We start from the raw sequence: 19,076 nt of genomic DNA, 5'->3' as shown, positions 1-19,076 counted from the left end.
TACAATACCAAAAACCTCTCAGCCTTTTCCTATTACTGGATATATACAAGAAGACTTTGTTGTAAGACTAAGGTGCATGCTTGATGAAAACCAACAACAGAAGATAAAAAAGGGGAAGAAGAAAGAATCACCGAGCCAAATGACAGATGAACTCAAACAACTTATGGTTCATCCAACCGCAAACCCTCTGTCACAAATGATTTGCCATACAAGCACTCTCCACATCGCAGATAATGAAATGGACTCAGACGATCAAAGTTCTTCGACTAGTTCAGACAATTCTTCGAGTGACTGGTCTGAAGAAATAAGCTCAACTTCTGATGATTCCATACTGAGTGACTCCGATAGCTTATCCAGTAAAACTTTTTCTAGCGATGACGATGAAACATTTCCACATCTGATGGTGCGACCAGCTGAATCAAACTCACAAACCGAACCAATTATCACAAGTGAAGACGAAAGTGGAAATGAATCAACAACACCACATGTTCCCCCAAAATGAAAAAGTAAAGGTTCAAATTTTCAGACTTTTACTTTAGATGACCTCCCTCCATCAAAATGGTACGAAAGGTTCCAGGAGTTTCAAGCTTGGCTCAGCCTAGAATCACAAAGACCGGAAGCACAGACAGGAACAATTCTCCTCAGCTTTGTTTCCCGTTTTACAGGCACCCTACAAGATTGGTGGAAAAGTCTGGGCAATTACAGACAAATGACGTTTTTACAACTTCCTTCTATCACAAATGCCCTGACCTATCTGTATATTGAGTTCTGCGGACAAGATGCCCAAGTCACTGAAAGACTTCGCGCATAATTCTTTAAACTAAAGTGTTGTTCAATGGATAAGAGAGATTTGGAAAAACATTATAAAAATATGACTCAACGATTCTACCAAATAGGTGGAATTGATGACCCAAATCTAAAACAGGCATTCCTCTCTTCCATACCAGAACCACTAGGAGAAGAAACCTTCAGACTTCTCTCAGGAACGCTACGATTGGAGAAATCTACCAACTAGTTCTAAAGGCATTGGAAAAGATGTGCTCTCAGCACAAATTTATCCAAGAATTCATGAAACAATCCAAGAAGCTTGGAAAGGTTTGCAGCCAGAAGGAACTACGAATCAAATACCAGTCAGAATCAGCATGTTCCTGTCTTCCAGAAAAAAGGAAACACAGCAAAAGGTTTAAAACCTTTAGGACCTTTAAATCCTCAAAGGGAAAAGGCCGCCGCTCCTTCAAGTTTCTAAGGAGGAAATGCTCTTTCAGAAAAAAGTCTGATAGATGTTTCATCTGTGGTGAAAAGGGACATTATGCCAAACAATGCCCCAAAGGGAAAACCACCAAACTGATCTCCCACATTCAACAAACAACGGGCATATCTCTCGAAGAGAATGATCTAGAATCCATCTTCTCTACTGATGACAAGATCAATTCAGAATCCCTCTGTGCATTCGAACAACAGAAGACCCCAGATGAATTCTACCACATGGCAGCTATCAATACAATACAACCATCGCCAATCATCTCCATGCAGATCCTCCCTACAAAATATGCTCGGCCAGTCAGAGTAGTAGCCTTCTTCGACATAGGAGCATCATACACCGTGATGAACCCTGATGTTCTCCCTCCAGAATATTGGAAGAAAGAAAAGCAATTCTTCCACGATGCAAACGGAAGCATCTTCTGTACAGAGCTCATCAGTAAACCAATCAAATTACAGTTCTTCCCAGAATGCTCTATCATTCATAGAGTAATTGGCTCAAAATTACCAGGGAAAGATTTAATTATTGGTTTTGATGTCTACACTAAGAAAAAGGGTTTGAGAATCCTTCCTGGTGGCCTTGGTTACAAACAAAATTTTGCTCCATGGGAATCTATACCAAACTATTTTCTCATGCCTCCTGTTTCATTCTCCAAAGTTAAACAAAGGCTCGTAGAAAATTCTTGTGCCACAAGTCATGCTGAATTCCTCCAGAAATGTGAACACCCTCTTTGGAAAAATCATCAGTTCTTCATCAATTTACCATTTAAGCTCAATGAAGATGTTAACCCTACCAAGGCAAGCCACCTAGGCATGAACCCAGAGCATCAGAAGATGGCAACTGAGGAGTGCAAAGAACTACAACAACAAGGACTAATCGAACCAACCACCTCTTCATGGGCATGTCATGCCTTCTACGTCAACAAGAGATCAGAACAGGCCCGAGGGAAACAGAGGCTGGTCATCAATTATAAGCCTCTGAATGAATTTTTGGCTGATGATAAATTTCCCCTACCAAATAAAAATTCCCTATTTTCAAGCCTGTCAAAGGCCCAAATATTTTCAAAATTTGACCTCAAGGCAGGGTTTTGGCAGTTGGGTATTAAAGAAGAAGATAGGCCCAAAACGGCATTCTGCATTCCAAACCACCATTATCAATGGACTATCCTTCCCTTTGGTCTCAAAACAGCTTCATCACTGTTCCAAAAGGCCATGACTAAGATCTATGACCCTATTCTAGATAAGGCCCTAATCTAAATTAATGACATATTGCTCTTCTCACAGGATGAACAAGCCCATCAAAATCTTCTAGCCCAGTTCATTTCTCTCACAGAAGCCCATGGGGTCATGCTATCCAAAAAAAAGATGATCATTGGACAAGCCCAAATTGAATTTCTGGGGATGAAGCTCATTAAAGGCCAATATGAAGCCCAACCGCACATAGCCCAAGAGTTATTAAAGTTTCCCGAAAAGGACTTCACAAAGGTCCAAATTCAACAGTTCTTAGGAATTGTAAACTATTTACGGGATTTTGTCCCGCGACTCTCGGAACTGACAAGACCACTCAGCGACATGCTTAAAAAGCAAACTCCACCATAGTCACAATAGCAAACTGTAGCAGTCAGAAAGCTAAAAGAGATAATGCAGACACTGCCACCTCTATAAATTCCTTCTGATGGGAAAAGAATCCTACAAACAGACGCTAGTGATCGGTATTGGGGAGCGGTCCTACTGGAACAAGACAAGACAGGAAAAAGAAAAATATGTGGATACAAAAGTGGCCACTTCAAAGACTCTCAGCTCCATTATCACTCTACCCTTAAAGAATTATTGGCGATAAAGATGGGTATCACAACATTTGAATTCCATCTGATAGGACACCATTTCTTGGTAGAAACAGACTTTGCCGCGTCAAAAGGAATGCTTAGTCTAAGAAAGAGCAAAACGACAAATGCCCAACTGTTGAGATCGGCAGTTTGGTTTGACAACTATTCTTTTGACATTAAACACATTCAAGGCAAAAACAATACTGTGGCTGATTTCTTATCCAGATCACCCCCTGCTATAAATCTAGCCTCAGGATACTCACCAAGAACCATCCCCATTGTCATCCAAAAATCACCACATACCATCCCAATCATATTCATGATGGCCTCTTCCTCTTCTGTCACACACACCCAATCCTTTCCCTGGGATACAAAGAAGATCCTTTCAAAAACATCCAACAAATCAGCCAGAGAAAGAGCATCCCACAGAGCAATCTTCATCCAGAATCTTATGATCTCCAAGCTTGGCCCTTCTATACAAAATGACTTTGGAATCCATCCAAAGTATCCATTTGCCCAAATCCTACCTCTCCGAGATGCTATCTTCACACCAAAACCGATAGCCCACCTTTTCTGGTACCTGGCCAGTGTCTTCACCATAGCTGTCGAAGTACAAACTATGGCCTTGCACACATCCATAAAATCATTCTTGGACCAAGATAGGTTCAAGCCGGCCTACCAAGTCCAAATGGATATTTTGTCCTAGTTTGCCCCGTTGGAAGAATGGAAAAGGGTCTTATCAGCTGAATGGAAAAAGATCCAAAATAACAGGCCCACTTTTATTTACCCACCAGGCCCAAATGTTGCCAGCCTAATGAACTGTTATACTGTTCTCTTCCTTAGCCTCAATGCCAAGCTCGATGCAGAACATAATATAGTACTAATCCAACATTCGAAGTCTACGGGTCAAAAGAAGAACCATTATGCGGTATTGGGGGCCAAGAGTACATGGACATCCAAAAGAGGCTGTTTGAGAAAAACCAGATTATACCTCCTGAATTGTGGCCCAAGCCAGAAGAAGATGCTCCTTGGGAGACATTCCCTTCTGACTATACTCGCAAAATAACAAGGACCCTTGAAGCTTTCCATATATCAAAAAATGAAACAAATCAGGCCACCAAACTCGAAGAAACACTAGAACAAAAATATTTGTCTCTGTACAAATTGACTGATACTGAAAGGGTTGTTTTGCGGAAAAATGACTACTTTGAAGATTCACAGAACCCATATGCTGACCCTACAGATATGCAAGACCCCTATCTCTTTCATTACACAGAAGACGAATGGAACGTGATGTACACAGAATACGACGCATGTCCTCCAGCTGGCTGTGACGAGGATGAAGAACCGACAGGATGGAACCCACTTCATGAAGACCCAACATATGACTCTGACTATGAAACTAGTCATGAGCCAATATTTAAATAACTATTTCAGCCATAAGTTTTTGTTGTTTAGTCTTTTGTCTTTGTCGGGGAATCTTATCCCTTACCTATGCTTTTGTCCTTGTCGGGGAATCCTATCCCTTATCTTGTCTAGGGAATCTTATCCCAACCATGGTTGGTTTTGACTAGGATGAGTTAAGTTTGGTTAAGTTTGTATGCTGAAGGATGTGGCTATATAAGGCCATCATCCCTCCTTATGTAAAGCAGAGAATTTCGAAGCAATAAAATACTAGAGTGTTTATTATCAAAAATGTTCTTCTAAATCCTTCCTTCAGAGATTTCTGAAGTAGAGATAGCATGCAATATGGATCATATCTGAAGGCAACTACTGTTATAAGTTTTTAGATTAACCTTCGAGTTAATAAATCTAGCAATCTATTCTTTATGATCGTAAGTCACGCAATTCTGAGTATGTAAGTCCTGCAGATTGGTGTGAGAAATTGCTGAGTTTATTGATTCGTTAGTTTGTCTAACTAACTTATAGCAGGAACACCTCAATGGTATCAGAGCATGGTACATAGTCTTAATTTTTATTAAAAAAATTATAATTTATGTTTAAAAAGTTTAACATATTATATATATATATAAAATCATAAACAACAATGATACAAATTTAATTTTTCATAAAAAGATCATAAACATATTACTTTTTCATTTAATATATTATGTCATTCTTTTATATATAATATCATTTTTTTATTTATTTGAAATTTATATGACAATGATACAATTTAATAAATATAATTAATAAGTTTTATAAACGTTGGTTGTATTTAGTATTTATATATATATATATATATATCCAAGTTGTTGTGAAAGCTCTTTAAGGCTTATAATGTAAATTCCCAAGTTATAATATTCAGCTATGAGATCTTATGACATTTATTGACTTGTCATCTCTTGAATATTTAAGTTTGTCATTCTTTGGATTATTATTAAACATAAAATCAATTTTTTGTTCTAGTGTTTTTTTAAATTTCTTTTTAAAGATCATGATTTTTTTTTTCTTGTTTGGGTTAAATAACTAATTACAATCACATTTTCATATATGATTTTTTTTCTTTCAAATTTGGATGTTTTCTTAGGGTAACCGGACACCCATTCACGTTTTCATATCATTTTTTTTCTTTCAAATTTGAATGTTTATATCAAGGTAACTGGTTAGCCATAACCGGGTACCCATTCACGTCTTCATATCATTTTTTTTTTCTTTCAAATTTGAATGTTTACATCAGGGTAACTAGTTAGTCATTCACATTTTTTATATCTATTTTTTACCTTTCCAAATTTGGATGTTCCCACTAGGGTAACTAGTTTCCTAGTTACCCATTCACATTTTCATCAGATTTTTTTCTTCAAATTTGAATGTTCTCATCACAGTATCTGGTTACCCATTCACATTTTCATATCTATTTTTGTTTCTTTCTAAATTTGGATGTTCCTATTAGAGTTACTAGTTGCCTATTCAAGATTTCATATCTTTTTTTTTCTTTCAGATTTGGATGTTCCCATTAGGATAACTAGTTACCCATTCACATTTTCATATATTTATTTTTCTAAATTTGAATGTTCCCATCAAGGTAACTGGTTACCCATTAATGTTTTCATATTTTTATTGTGTGTTCTTTTCAAATTTAGATGTTCCTATAAGGGTTACAGTAAACAGAAAATGCTGAAAATTTTGATTTGAACTTTTTACATATAGTGCAAAATACTATAAAACAACAATTACAATAACGAAATATAATAAATACTAAAATATTATGTAATGTTAAAATAAGTTATTTTCGACTGTTGTCCCCATTCTTTAAACTTTGTAACACTTAGGTTCCAAAAGTTGATTTTGTATCAGTTAGGTCCCCCAACCTTTTTCAAATCGTATCATTTTGGTCCCTAAATGCTATTTTTGTTTATTTTTTCTTTGAAAATACATAAAAAAAATATAAAATAAAATGGTGAATCATTCTTAAAATATTTGGACATTTAATTTATGACAATAACAAACATGACATGAGATAAAAGAGTATTTTCATGGCATTTTTAAAAATATTTAATATTTTTATAAATTAAATTAATGTTTTATTAAAAAAGATATTCGTACCTAAATCATTGTTTTATAATTAATATTAATAACTATGTTATCTCGATTATCTTGGTATTATCAATTTTTATTATGTTTATGCTTTTTTATTTCATATATATTTTTTTCAAAACTTAATAACAGCGTATATAAAGTTATTTATGTGTGTACGCCTTGATTTTCCCACGGGCTGATTAGCAAGCCGAGCTTCGGCCTAACCATGATTACCTCATGATCATCCCCAGGGCTGGAGCTTCTGTCGTAATTTCATGCCTTCTTAGCTCGAGGAAGCCCCAAGAGCTCGCCTTCACCGCCCAAGGCCGGGGCAGGGATTCCGAAGGCCGAAGACCGAGCTAAGTATGCAGCTCGTGGTACGAGCTGGATATGGAGGCTGTGACCCTTTGTGAATTCAACACACGCAAGGTAAACGTGGATATATCAGGCATCACGTATCTGATATCCCCCTGACTTCTCGGACACGCAGCAGGAACGTGCGTGTTCAGACACCCACGACTGGGTTGGGCCGTGCGGCCCATTACCTCCTTACCTATTGATTTGACCACACTTATGTGTCAGGTTTAGGAATTAATCATGAATGTCACAGAATTGATACGACAGCTAAGAAGGTCATGGGATGACCTTCCTACCAACTTCCAGGTGCCTTCTCCTATAAATATGGAGACCCTGGGAGTTGATAGGGGTTGGAAAAATAATCTCTTGTAAGAAATACTTTGTAATCAAATACTCAGTATAGATCAATAATATTGACTAGTGGGGTAGAAGGATTTTAACCTTCGAACCACTTAAAAAGAGTTTCTTGAGTCACCTCTTTCATCCTCTAAGATCATATATATCTATTTCGGTTCACCTTTAGCACTAATCCCTTTCTCTTCTTCTCTTAATTACCTGTTGGCAAAGAACCGCGTCAACAGTTTGGTGCTTTCATTGAGAGCAAGTTCGATTAGTGCTGCTGCAAACATCCAACTATGGTGACTACTCGGTCCAGGCATGGTAACGAGATAGAACAACATGATGGACAGGAGGCTCATTATACTACCATCCCTGATGAGCAAGTTCCTGAAGTCCAGCAACGGCCAGGAAAACAGCAGGTGGGCCAAGATGATACCGGTAGTTCGGCGCCTCGGCCACCTAATCCGAACCCATGTTATTATACTACGGTGGAGATGGAGAACGCTCAACTGAGGAGCCAGTTAGCAACAGCTAGCCAGCAAATCCAGGATATCCTGGCCCGATTACCCCCTCTCACAACCGGCGTTAACGTCGGAGAGAGGCAAGGCGAGGCTCCTAAGTCTCACCGGGGTAACCGGTCCAGGCATAGCCGTTCGGATAGACTTCCGGCAGCTAACTCCACCCCTTCATCACACCATCGAGAGGCAAACTTCGAGGAAATGCCTAGGACCGGACAACAGCAATATAGCCGTTCGGTCAGAACATCAACTCCTAGCTCTCAGCCATCCTCGAGGACGCCCAGGAGAGCTCGAGGAAATTCCCGAAGGAGATCCAGGGAGGGCTCGCGACGTCAGCCCCTCCCCGACGATCATCCTGCGCCTCGTCCAGATTGCCTGGCGCGGGACCAGCAGGTTGGCAGGGCCGAAAGGCCCCCACCAAACTTGATCCGTCCAGACGGAACTAGGATCGCCTCCCCAGTCAGGCATCCTCCATCTCTGATCAGATATCCATCTCCTCCTCGGCTCGTCCGGGACATCCCAGCCTATGGGGGTAGTAGGAGAAACTCGCCATCAGCTGGACCTTCTCGGCGTAGCAGGGCGCCAGGGGAAAGCTCAGGTCGTCACCACCAAAGGCGGACTCCAAGCCTATCCAGCAGGAGCCACTGGACCGGCAGTCGCCGGAGTGATCTCTCTGGGGGAGACCTGCGTCAGCGGTTAAGTTCGGCACAAAGTCACCAGACCACCCAGGGAGGTGACCTGCAAGATCACCTCAACTCTCATAGAGGGGACAAAGCAGGAGGAGATGGCCAGGCTCGTTCAGGGGGGGTTCTGTCCGGAGTACATAACGGAGGGAATGTCCCAAATAACCTATCTCAAGATAGGAGGGGCAATAACCCACCAAATGTGTACAATGGATCCGGAGCTGTTGAACAGCCCCGGAATAACCAAGAACATCAGGACCAAACCCTCGAGCGCCTGACTCAGATGGAGGAGTTGATGAGGAAGCTCCTATCAGAAAAAGAAAAAGACGAATATGATTCGGGAGACGAGATGGAACTCTTCGCCCCCAATATAGCATCAACGGCATACCCATCTGGTTTCCGTATGCCTCACTTGTCAAAGTTCAACGGGGACGGAGACCCGTCGGACCATTTAGGGATGTTTAACACCATAATGATGGCCCATAACATTGGCCTGGAGCTGAGATGCTTGATCTTCCCCTCCACACTGACTGGACCTGCCAGGCAGTGGTTCAAGCAAAGTAAAAGACAGTCAATCAGTTCCTGGAAGACCTTCTCAGCCGACTTCAAAAGGGCATTCCGAGCCTCCCAGGCCGCCAGTGTTCAGGCCGACTCCCTAGCTAACGTGAGACAGCAGCCTGGTGAGACTCTGAAGGCCTACCTGAGCAGATTCACGAACGTCGCTGCTCGGGCTAGAGACGCGGATGATAGCTCCAAGCTCATGGCCATGAGAACCAGAATCCTTGTCGGAGGAGACCTATGGAAGGATATACAGAGGAAGGGAGTCAGCTCGGTCAACGAATTCCTTAACAGGGCCCAGGAATGGATAAACTTGGAAGAAGCCGAAGCCTTAGCTGCGGGAACCAGCCAGGTTCCCGATCAGCCCGCGGGAGTAGGGACGGAGGTCGTGGCAACGACCCCAAATGTCGCACAGAGCAACCAGCCCAGCGGAGGCAAAAGAAAGGGCAATGGCGAAAACAGTCAGCACGGCCAAAAGAAGAATAAGTCCGTAGATAAGTTTAAGCCTGTTTTCACGATGTATACCGAGCTCACCCAATCTAGAGAGAGTATCTTCTTGGCCAAATCTACTCGGGTCCCTTGGAAGAGGCGGGAGCCATTGAAGCACCACAAGGGAAAGAGAGACACTTCAAAATTTTGCCGTTTTCATAAAGACATCGGCCACAATACCGATGATTGTAAGCATTTAAAAGATGAGATCGAGACTCTCATCCGGGCCGGTCCCTTGGCTCAATACTCGCGGAACAGGGTCCCAGCGAGTCGACCTGCTCCAGAAGCCCCAGCCAGTCAGCCCGGGTCTCGGGTAGATCAGGATGTCCCTCCCCCCGTGGTCAGAGGAGAGATATCCACCATCTCTGGAGGACTGCACATGGCTGGCACGAGCAGAGGTGCCCATAAGAGATATGTGAATGAACTAAAGGCTCACAAAGGAGTGGAGTTCGTCCCGGAGCAGCGCCAGTCAAAGCAGCAACGATTGGAGAGGCAACCAATCATTTTTACGAAGGAAGATGCAGGCCATGTCCAGTTCCCTCACAATGATCCCTTGGTTGTAGCAGTCCAGCTCGCCAACTGGAGAGTGAGGAGGGTACTAATAGACAACGGGAGCTTGGTGAACCTCCTATTCCGATCCACCTTAGAGAAGATGGGTTTGACCGTCGCCGAGCTAAAGGAAACCTCCATGATGCTGTATGGTTTTTCGGGAGAAGGATCAGCGGCGATAGGGACAATCGAGCTGGTGATCACCCTAGGGGAAGAATCTCGGACAGTCTCCAAACTACTCGAGTTCGTGGTCATAGACTGCCCCACTGCTTACAACGCCATTTTGGGCCGACCTACGCTCATAGCTTTCGAGGCTATCACTTCCATTCGACACCTCGCCATGAAGTTCCCTACTTCAATAGGAATCTGCACTATCCAGGACGATCAACTCACTGCCAGGGAATGCTACAGCATTTCCATGAAGGGAAAATCTAAACCCGGGCAGTTGGCTATGGCCATTCTGAGTGAAAAGGAATCTCAGGAACCCTCAGCGGACCCTGAGATTGAAAAACCTCAAAGCGCCAAAGGGGGAAATGTTGCTTTAAGTGAGGATATTGACCCCCGATTAGGCGAAGACAGATCCGAGCTCCAGGCTATTGAGGAGCTCGAGGAGGTGAACCTTGATCCACAAAATCCATCACGGATGGTCAAGCTCGGGAAAAATCTCTGCGGCAAGAGGAAGGCGGAGCTGACTACGTTTCTGCGGGCTAACTTAGACGTATTTTCCTGGTCCCACGAGGACATGGTGGGGATTAGCCCGAGTGTCATCATGCACACGCTACATCTGGATAAAAGCATTCCTGCCAAGTCTCAGAAGCAAAGACGTTTAGGAACAACTCGGGCTGAAGCCCTAGAAGAAGAAGTAGCCCGGCTCAAAAAATGTGGCTTTATCCGCGAAGCCAAGTTTCCAATTTGGGTCGCCAACCCCGTGCTAGTTCCAAAGCCCAACGGAAAATGGCGAACCTGCATCGACTTCTCCGACCTGAATAAAGCCTGCCCCAAGGATTGTTTTCCATTGCCAAGGATTGACCAGCTGATGGATGCCATAGCGGGACACAAGCTCATGTCCTTTATGGACGCGTACTCAGGCTACAATCAGATCGCGATGAATCCGGCGGACCAGGAACACACCAGCTTCATGACCCCGACTAATGTCTATTGCTATAAGGTCATGCCGTTCGGACTGAAGAACGCCGGAGCTACCTACCAAAGGCTAGTAAATAGAATGTTCGCGGACCAGATTGGTAAAAACATGGAAGTGTACGTTGATGACATGCTAGTCAAGTCAAAGACTGCCGATAACCATGTTTCCGACCTGGAAGAATGTTTTAAAATACTACGAGAATATGGCATCAGGCTCAATCCCCAGAAATGCACTTTTGGAGTCGCATCAGGGAAATTCCTGGGGTTCATAGTCAATACCTGAGGAATCGAGGCAAACCCCGATAAGATCAGGTCACTGCTTGAGCTTCCTCCGCCCAGGTCATGGAAAGATGTCCAAAGCTTAACAGGAAAAGTGGCAGCGCTCAACCGGTTTATTTCCAAGTCAACCGATAAGGGTTTGCCCTTCTACAACCTGCTCCAAGGAAACAAGAAGTTTGAATGGACAGTAGAATGCGAAAGCGCATTCCTCGACCTAAAGGCACATCTGGCTGAACCGCCCGTGCTATCCAAACCCAAGGCAGGAGAGCCTCTTTTTCTCTACCTAGCTGTCACTGAGGATGCAGCTAGTGCCGTACTGGTACGAGAAGAGGACCAAGTTCAGAAGCCAGTCTATTACATCATTAAGAGACTTCTCGGGGCAGAATCACGATACCCACTGATGGAAAAATTACCGTTTTGCCTAATCACGGCCTCGCGAAAGCTCAGGCCGTACTTCCAATCTCACTCAGTACACGTCATGACCGATCAGCCTCTAATGCAGGTTTTGCAAAAACCTGAAGCATCGGGACGTTTGTTAAAATGGGCGGTCGAACTCAGTCAGTTCGAGATTTTCTACACTACACGAACTGCTATAAAAAGTCAAGCCCTCGCCGATTTTGTGGCAGAATGCACGAGATTCTAGGAGAATCCAGCAGAAGGCTCACCTCAGGTCACCTCGCCCCAATCGTTGTGGAGGATCTTCGTGGATGGTTCATCCAACGAGAACGGCTCAGGGGCCGGAATCATTCTGATATCCCCCGAGGGACATAGATTCCACTCCGCGCTAAGGTTCGAGTTCAAGGCCTCCAACAACGAGGCAGGTACGAAGCTTTGTTGGCCGGGCTGAGGATTGCCAAGGAGCTAAAGGCGAGCTCCGTCCAGTGCTTCAGTGACTCCCAGCTCGTGGTAAACCAGGTTCTGGGCGAGTATCAGGCGCGGGGACCCAAGATGGTCGCATATCTGGCAAAGGTAAAAGCCGAGCTGTCCGTATTTGAGCGAGGATCGATCGAACAGATACCTCGGGAGCAAAACGCTAATGCAGATGCTCTTACCAAGCTCGCCACCTCGGGAGAGACGGAGACCTTGGGGTTGGTGCCAATAGAATTCTTGGAAATACCAAGTATAGAAGAAGACCGGGCGGAGGTCGAGATGGTCGACGCCAGGCCGACCTGGATGACCCCCATTCTTGAATATCTCATCGAGGGCAAGCTGCCTGAAGGGTGTAACGATGCACGGCGAATCTTGTATCAAGCTCCGAGATATACGTTGGTCGATGGGGTGTTTTACTGACGTGGGCATTCCCTACCTCTCCTCCGGTGCGTTCTTCCAAGTGAAGCAAAGGCCATCCTGCAAGAAGTTCACGAAGGATTCTGCGGAGACCACACCGGGGGGCAAAGCTTGGCCTTAAAGGTTCTTAGGCAAGGGTATTACTGGACAACTCTATCCAAAGACTCGATCTCGTATGTGAAGAAGTGCGATAAGTGCCAGCGATTCGCTGCAGTTGCTCGAGCTCCTCCGGTCGAGCTGAAGATGATCTCGTCCCCATGGCTGTTTGCCGTTTGGGGGATAGACTTGGTTGGCGCCTTCCCCACTGGAAAAGGTGGGGTCCGTTACGCCGTGGTAGCCATCGACTACTTTACTAAGTGGGCGGAGGCAGAGCCGTTGGCAACGATAACGTCCAAAAAGGTGCTTGACTTCGTGGTAAAAAGCATCATCTGTCGCTTCGGCCTGCCCAAGAAGATCGTCTCCGATAACGGCACTTAGTTCGACAGCGACCTGTTCACCGAGTTCTGTAAAAGACATGGGATTGTAAAAAGTTTCTCCTTCGTGGCCTATCCTTAGGCTAATGGCCAGGTCGAAGCTGTCAACAAGACCCTAAAGGCGAGCCTCAAGAAAAGATTAGATGAAGCGAAGGGGGTCTGGCCAGAACAGCTCCCCTAGGTCCTATGGGCATACCAGACCTCGCATCGGACTCCTACGGGTCATACTCCCTTTTCCTTAACCTTTGGGAGTGAGGAAGTCCTCCCCGTGGAGATAAAGGTTCTTTCGCATAGAGTCCAGTCTTATGACCAAGATCGAAACCATGAGCTCCTGTGCCATTCCCTCGATCTGGTTGAGGAAAGGCGAGAGGATTCGCAACTCCAGCTCGCCCATTATCAGCAGAAAACCACCCGCTACTTCAACACCAAGGTCAGAAAACGTGCCTTTAGCATGGGCGACTTGGTCCTGAGGAGAGTTTTCCTCGCCGGAAAAGATCCGGAAGATGGAGTTTTGGGACCGAACTGGGAAGGACCATACCAGGTCATCGAAGTCATCAAGGAGGGAACTTATAAGTTAGCTCGACTTGATGGAGGGGCGGTCCCGCGGACTTGGAACGCCATCCACTTAAAGAGATACTATCAATGATCCACTTGTAAGGCCTGGAAGGCCACTTTTTATGTATTATTGAAGATCAGCGTTTTACGCATATTTGCAAGTGTATATCTTAAAGTAACCATGAAAGACCCTTTCCCAGTTACTTGGGGGGCATATGGTAACTGGATATAACCAGGTCTCTTTAACGACTTAGATGTTGATTCTTATCGATTGACCATTGTTTTCTTAAAAGCACGAGATATTGATAAGGGTTAACGTTGACTAAGTCCTATCCTGGTTTTAACCGGGTCATAAAACTTAGAAGTTAATTTAAATCTATTGATCGATGTTCTTCTTAAAGAGCTCGAGATATGGATAAAAGTTAACACGAACTAAGTTTTTAAATTGAGTTCCTGGTTTTAACCGGGTCATAAAACTTAGAAGTTAATTTAAATCTATTGATTGATGTTCTTCTTAAAGAGCTCGAGATATGGATAAAAGTTAACACGAACTAAGTTTTTAAATTGAGTTCCTGGTTTTAACCGGGTCATAAAACTTAGAAGTTGATTTAAATCTATTGATCGATGTTCTTCTTAAAGAGCTCGAGATATGGATAAAAGTTAACACGAACTAAGTTTTTAAATTGAGTTCCTGGTTTTAACCGGGTCATAAAACTTAGAAGTTGATTTAAATCTATTGATCGTTGTTCTTCTTAAAGAGCTCGAGATATGGATAAAAGTTAACACGAACTAAGTTTTCAAATTAAGTTCCTGGTTTTAACCGGGTCATAGAACTTAGAAGTTAATTTAAATCTATTGATCAATGTTCTTCCTAAAGAGCTCGAGATATGGATAAAAATTAACGCGAACTAAGTTTCTCAAAAAAAAATTATTGTAACCAAAGCGCGAAAAGGCATGAAAAAGCGTAAATTAAAAACGTCAAAGCAAATTGTCTCGAGGTGAAAACACCTCATGCAAAGGTTACATCAAAAAAAAAATACTTAAAAATATTCAAGGGCAAAAGAGAAAAAACGCCCTAAGCTCCGTCAGATGGCCCCTGGGAGGTCGCTGTCTCACCCTGCTCCGTTGCGCCAGAGCCTTCCCCAGTTTCCGAAGGTGGCGCCTCTTTCTCAAGGCGAGCTTGGAACTTCACCAGTAAGCGCGCCCAAAGACTCGGTGACATGAAAGAAAAGTCAGCCTCCAGATTGTAGGCCCAGCAGTGATAGAACAGATCTTCCATGGACTGCTCCGAAGTGGTCCGTTTGGCCTCCAGGGCGGCCTGGATCTCAGTCTTCGCAGCCTCGAGGTCTTTCCGCGAGGTGGCAAGGGAGGTCTCGAGCTCTTGGACCTTCGAGCGAGTCTTCTCCAACTCGACCTTCGAGGTCGCCAAGGCATCTTTAGTCGCCTTAGCCTCCTGAAGAGAGGCCAGGTGCTCGACCCTCATATCCTCGAGCTGAGTTTTCGCCCTGATGATGCTCCGGTGAAGAGCGAAGACGCCCTGCGAGAAATGAAAGATAAATTGCCTTAGAGGAAAAATAGGGCAAAGTGTAATGGTAAAAGCTTTAAAGAAAACAGGGCAGCTTACCGTTCGGGTCATGCTCATTGAAGACTCCATTACGCCAACCGGGCTCATTGTCTCAATAGCCCGGAGTTCCTTCTCGGTGAACTTGTATATATGGATGACGGCGTAGTTCGCCGACTCATACACCGTTCCCCGGAAGGCCTCCGGGATCTTCTCCAGGTCCTGGAGATTGACTGGGATGCGTACATCGGAGGCCACCACGGCTGAAGTCCCGAGCTCCGTTCCTGCGTCCTGGGTGGCGGCTGGAGCTCGCGGAGGTGGTGGAGGCATTTGGCCTGCTCCTGCAGCAGGAAGAATCGCTCCCGCGACCTGGTCGGCCGGGGTTTTATCCTTCTCCTTTGCCGGAGACTTGGTGGAGACCCCAGCGGCGCTCTTGGACACCCGGAGCCTTTTCATTCTTGGCCCGGCTGAGGGGTTCCCCCCGAAGACTGCGCCTCGCAGGCTCTCCTCGGACTGAGACATCTCTTCTGTCAAAACAAAAACATGGTTAGTACAAGTTAGCAACCATACAGAGACAAAGACAAAGGGTTAAAGGTAAAAAGTATGCAAATACTAAGGGAGCCCTACCCCCCGAGCTGGAAGAAGAACCTAAGATGATTACTTCCCGGACTGGCGCAAGTTCTGGGTCCGGGTCTGACTCAGGGCTAGATTCTCCTACATACTGCCTAAGCCCCGGAGCTAAGAAACCCCTCCGGAGTGATGGCCATGAGCGGAGGTTGGTCCCGTACTCCTCGAATAGGATCGACCTAAAGGCTAGGGTGTTATCTACTACTACGGTACCCCTAGGTCGGCTATCTTGGTAGTCCAACACGAGCCGATCGACGCAGTGGAGCAGGGTTGTGTCCAGGTCCGGATCACTTCGGTGACGATGGACGAGCTGTCGGGGGTTAAATCTAGCTAGCCAGGGGTCGGCAATGGCCCTATCTAAGTTCCTAAATATGTAAAGGTTACCTTGGCCCGAGGGACCCACGGCTGCTCCGGACTGGATCCTCTCTTCGTCCGTTATCTAGGCGACCTCCAGCGCCCGCTTCCTGCTCCTCACAAGTGGAGTCTCGTCCTCCTCGTCCTCGTCCATCGCGACCTCCTCCACGATGATGGGCATAGAGGAGCGAACTGGGGGAGGCCCCCGAGGCCTCCTTAGATTCAAAGTCTGATTTGGGAAAATCAGCTTACAAGCCACCATCGTCTCGTCCGTCACGAGCACCCGGTAGTCCTTCTCACTGGGGGGCAAGCCCGCCAGTGTCTCGTATTGGGCCCCGAGGGTCACAGATTTCTCTGTCCTCGCGAAGATGGCTGCAAGATTATTCTGAGTCAGAATGGGGTACGGGAGGAGCTAAAATGACACTTAAAGTACGAGCTAAGGTCGGAGAAAACTTACGAGGACGATTGAAATAGTGATGCTCGCAATTCCGGAACCCAGTTGACATGAAGAACTGGTCCTTAAAGTCATTAGAATGGCTGGGCAGCTCGATGACCGCCGCCGTATTGGGAAACCGGGTTAGATAGTAAAACCCGTCGCCTCGCCCCCGTTGGTCCGAGCTGGCTTTGAGGCAGAAGAAATATAAAATGTCTGCAGGAGTGGTTACCTCCCACTCGTGCTTCTGGAACAAATACCTCAACCTTGCCAGCAAACGGTAGGAGTTGGGGGGGAGCTGAAACGGGGCCAACCCCACGTAGTTGAGGAAATCAGCAAAATACTGATCCAGTGGAAGGAAGGCCCCTGCCTTAAAGTGTTCACCGCTCCAGGCCGCGAACGACTCGTCGAGCGGCGTACAGCTCCGCTCGCCATCTAAAGCAGGTCGGGCCACTACGGATGCTTTCCCCAAGGCGATGTTGTGGGAAATGAAGATTTTGTTAATCTTCACCTGGTCGGTTATCTTTGAGACGATCCTCTCCGCCTCAAAGAATGCATCAGGGGCCACCTCGACCTCCTTCTCCACTGCCGGCCCGAAGCGGGGGATCGAGGAGCTAGGCATCGCTGCCTTTCCTCTGTCCTGCTGGGAGGCCGAGCTGCTGACGTTCTTCTGGGGGAGATTCCTCTTTGGAGCCATCCGGTCGCCTAACGAACAAAAGAAAACATTTCAGAAAATGCGACCCAAGCATGAGGAAAAAGCAATTATTATTTGCACGAGCTGAGGTAAGCCCAGCCTGTGGAGAGTGGGACCACGCGGTTCGATGAACACGCGCCTGTGCTCCCAACAGATCCCCGAGTACTCGGGATTCGTGTGTCAGGAGGGTTAGGATAGAATTTGCCTTGGGGGGAAAGTTTCAGTAGGCAGAAAATTGCAAAACCGCCTGTGAGGCGTGTTCCCTAAGCTACCCGGTTTTGCACCTAAAATTACCAAAACTCCTACCCAGAAAATTTTCCCCAGAGAAAGCATCCTAAAACCCATACTCTAAAATGGTTTCCTACACCAAAGATACCCTAACCTAAAAAGGGCTTTCACCCTCCGTATCCACAAAACCCAGTAAAACCTTGCATGCGGCTACAGTAAAAATTTTACCTATGCTACAGTGGCATATATTTTCAAAACGCACATGGTCAGGAAACTTACAATGTGTGGCTGGGAGGTGGATGGAGGTGTCACCTTGGTAAAAGCTTCGTCGGTGTATTGGCTTCCAAAACTTTGAAGAAATCCGTGCGCCTAAGCTTCTTGAACGTTGAAAGTAGCAGTAACAAAGTAGAGGGTTTGTTCTTCTGAGATAAAGAGAGAAGAAGAAGAGAAGTTTGAAAATTTTTGAATGAAAGGGTGGCCCATGCATAGGGTGGCCACCCCTTTTTATATGCGTAAAGGATCACGTGTAGAGGGTCGTTGGATGGTCCTGATGAGGGATCCGAGGCCCTCCACTCGAAATACGAAACGACGGCTGGGCATAGGCTAGGCCATTAAATGCGGTTCTCGTAAGACGTACCGTCACCACCCACGATGTTCCACGTATCAGGCGCCTGCGTAAAAAGTGGAATACGAAGAGTTCATGGGGAAGTCTGAAAGCCCCTGTTGTGGTCTTATATACGGCGTGATATACCATGAGCAGGAGCTTGGGGGGCAGATGTACGCCCTGATTTTCCCACGGGCTGATTAGCAAGCCGAGCTTCGGCCTAACCATGATTACCTCATGATCATCCCCAGGGCTGGAGCTTCTGTCGTAATGTCGTGCCAAGAGCTTCTTAGCTCGAGGAAGCCCCAAGAGCTCGCCTTCACCGCCCAAGGCCGGGGCAGGGATTCCGAAGGTCGAAGACCGAGCTAAGTATGCAGCTCGTGGTACGAGCTGGATATGGAGGCTGTGACCCTTTGTGAAGTCAACACACGCAAGGTAAACGTGCATATATCAGGCATCACGTATCTAATATCCCCCTGACTTCTCGGACACGCAGCAGGAACGTGCGTGTTCAGACACCCACGACTGGGTTGGGCCGTGCGGCCCATTACCTCCTTACCTATTGATTTGACCACACTTATGTGTCAGGTTTAGGAATTAATCATGAATGTCACAGAATTGATACGACAGCTAAGAAGGTCACGGGATGACCTTCCTACCAACTTTCAGGTGCCTTCTCCTATAAATATGGAGACCCTGGGAGTTGATAGGGGTTGGAAAAATAATCTCTTGTAAGAAAT

General features: G+C 45.5%; 1 protein-coding gene across 1 annotated transcript; it reads left to right on the top strand.

The window, feature by feature from the left end:
• Positions 1 to 1,035: 1,035 nt before the first annotated feature.
• Positions 1,036 to 2,517, top strand: LOC133785586 (uncharacterized). The gene has a single exon (XM_062224807.1). It carries the CDS (start codon positions 1,036 to 1,038, stop codon positions 2,515 to 2,517), a length of 1,482 nt encoding a protein of 493 aa, XP_062080791.1.
• Positions 2,518 to 19,076: the final 16,559 nt, after the last annotated feature.

The sequence above is a fragment of the Humulus lupulus genome, chromosome 6, assembly GCF_963169125.1.
Source record: "Humulus lupulus chromosome 6, drHumLupu1.1, whole genome shotgun sequence".
Taxonomy (NCBI): Eukaryota; Viridiplantae; Streptophyta; class Magnoliopsida; order Rosales; family Cannabaceae; genus Humulus; species Humulus lupulus.
This window is presented reverse-complemented; position numbering and strand designations above follow the sequence as displayed.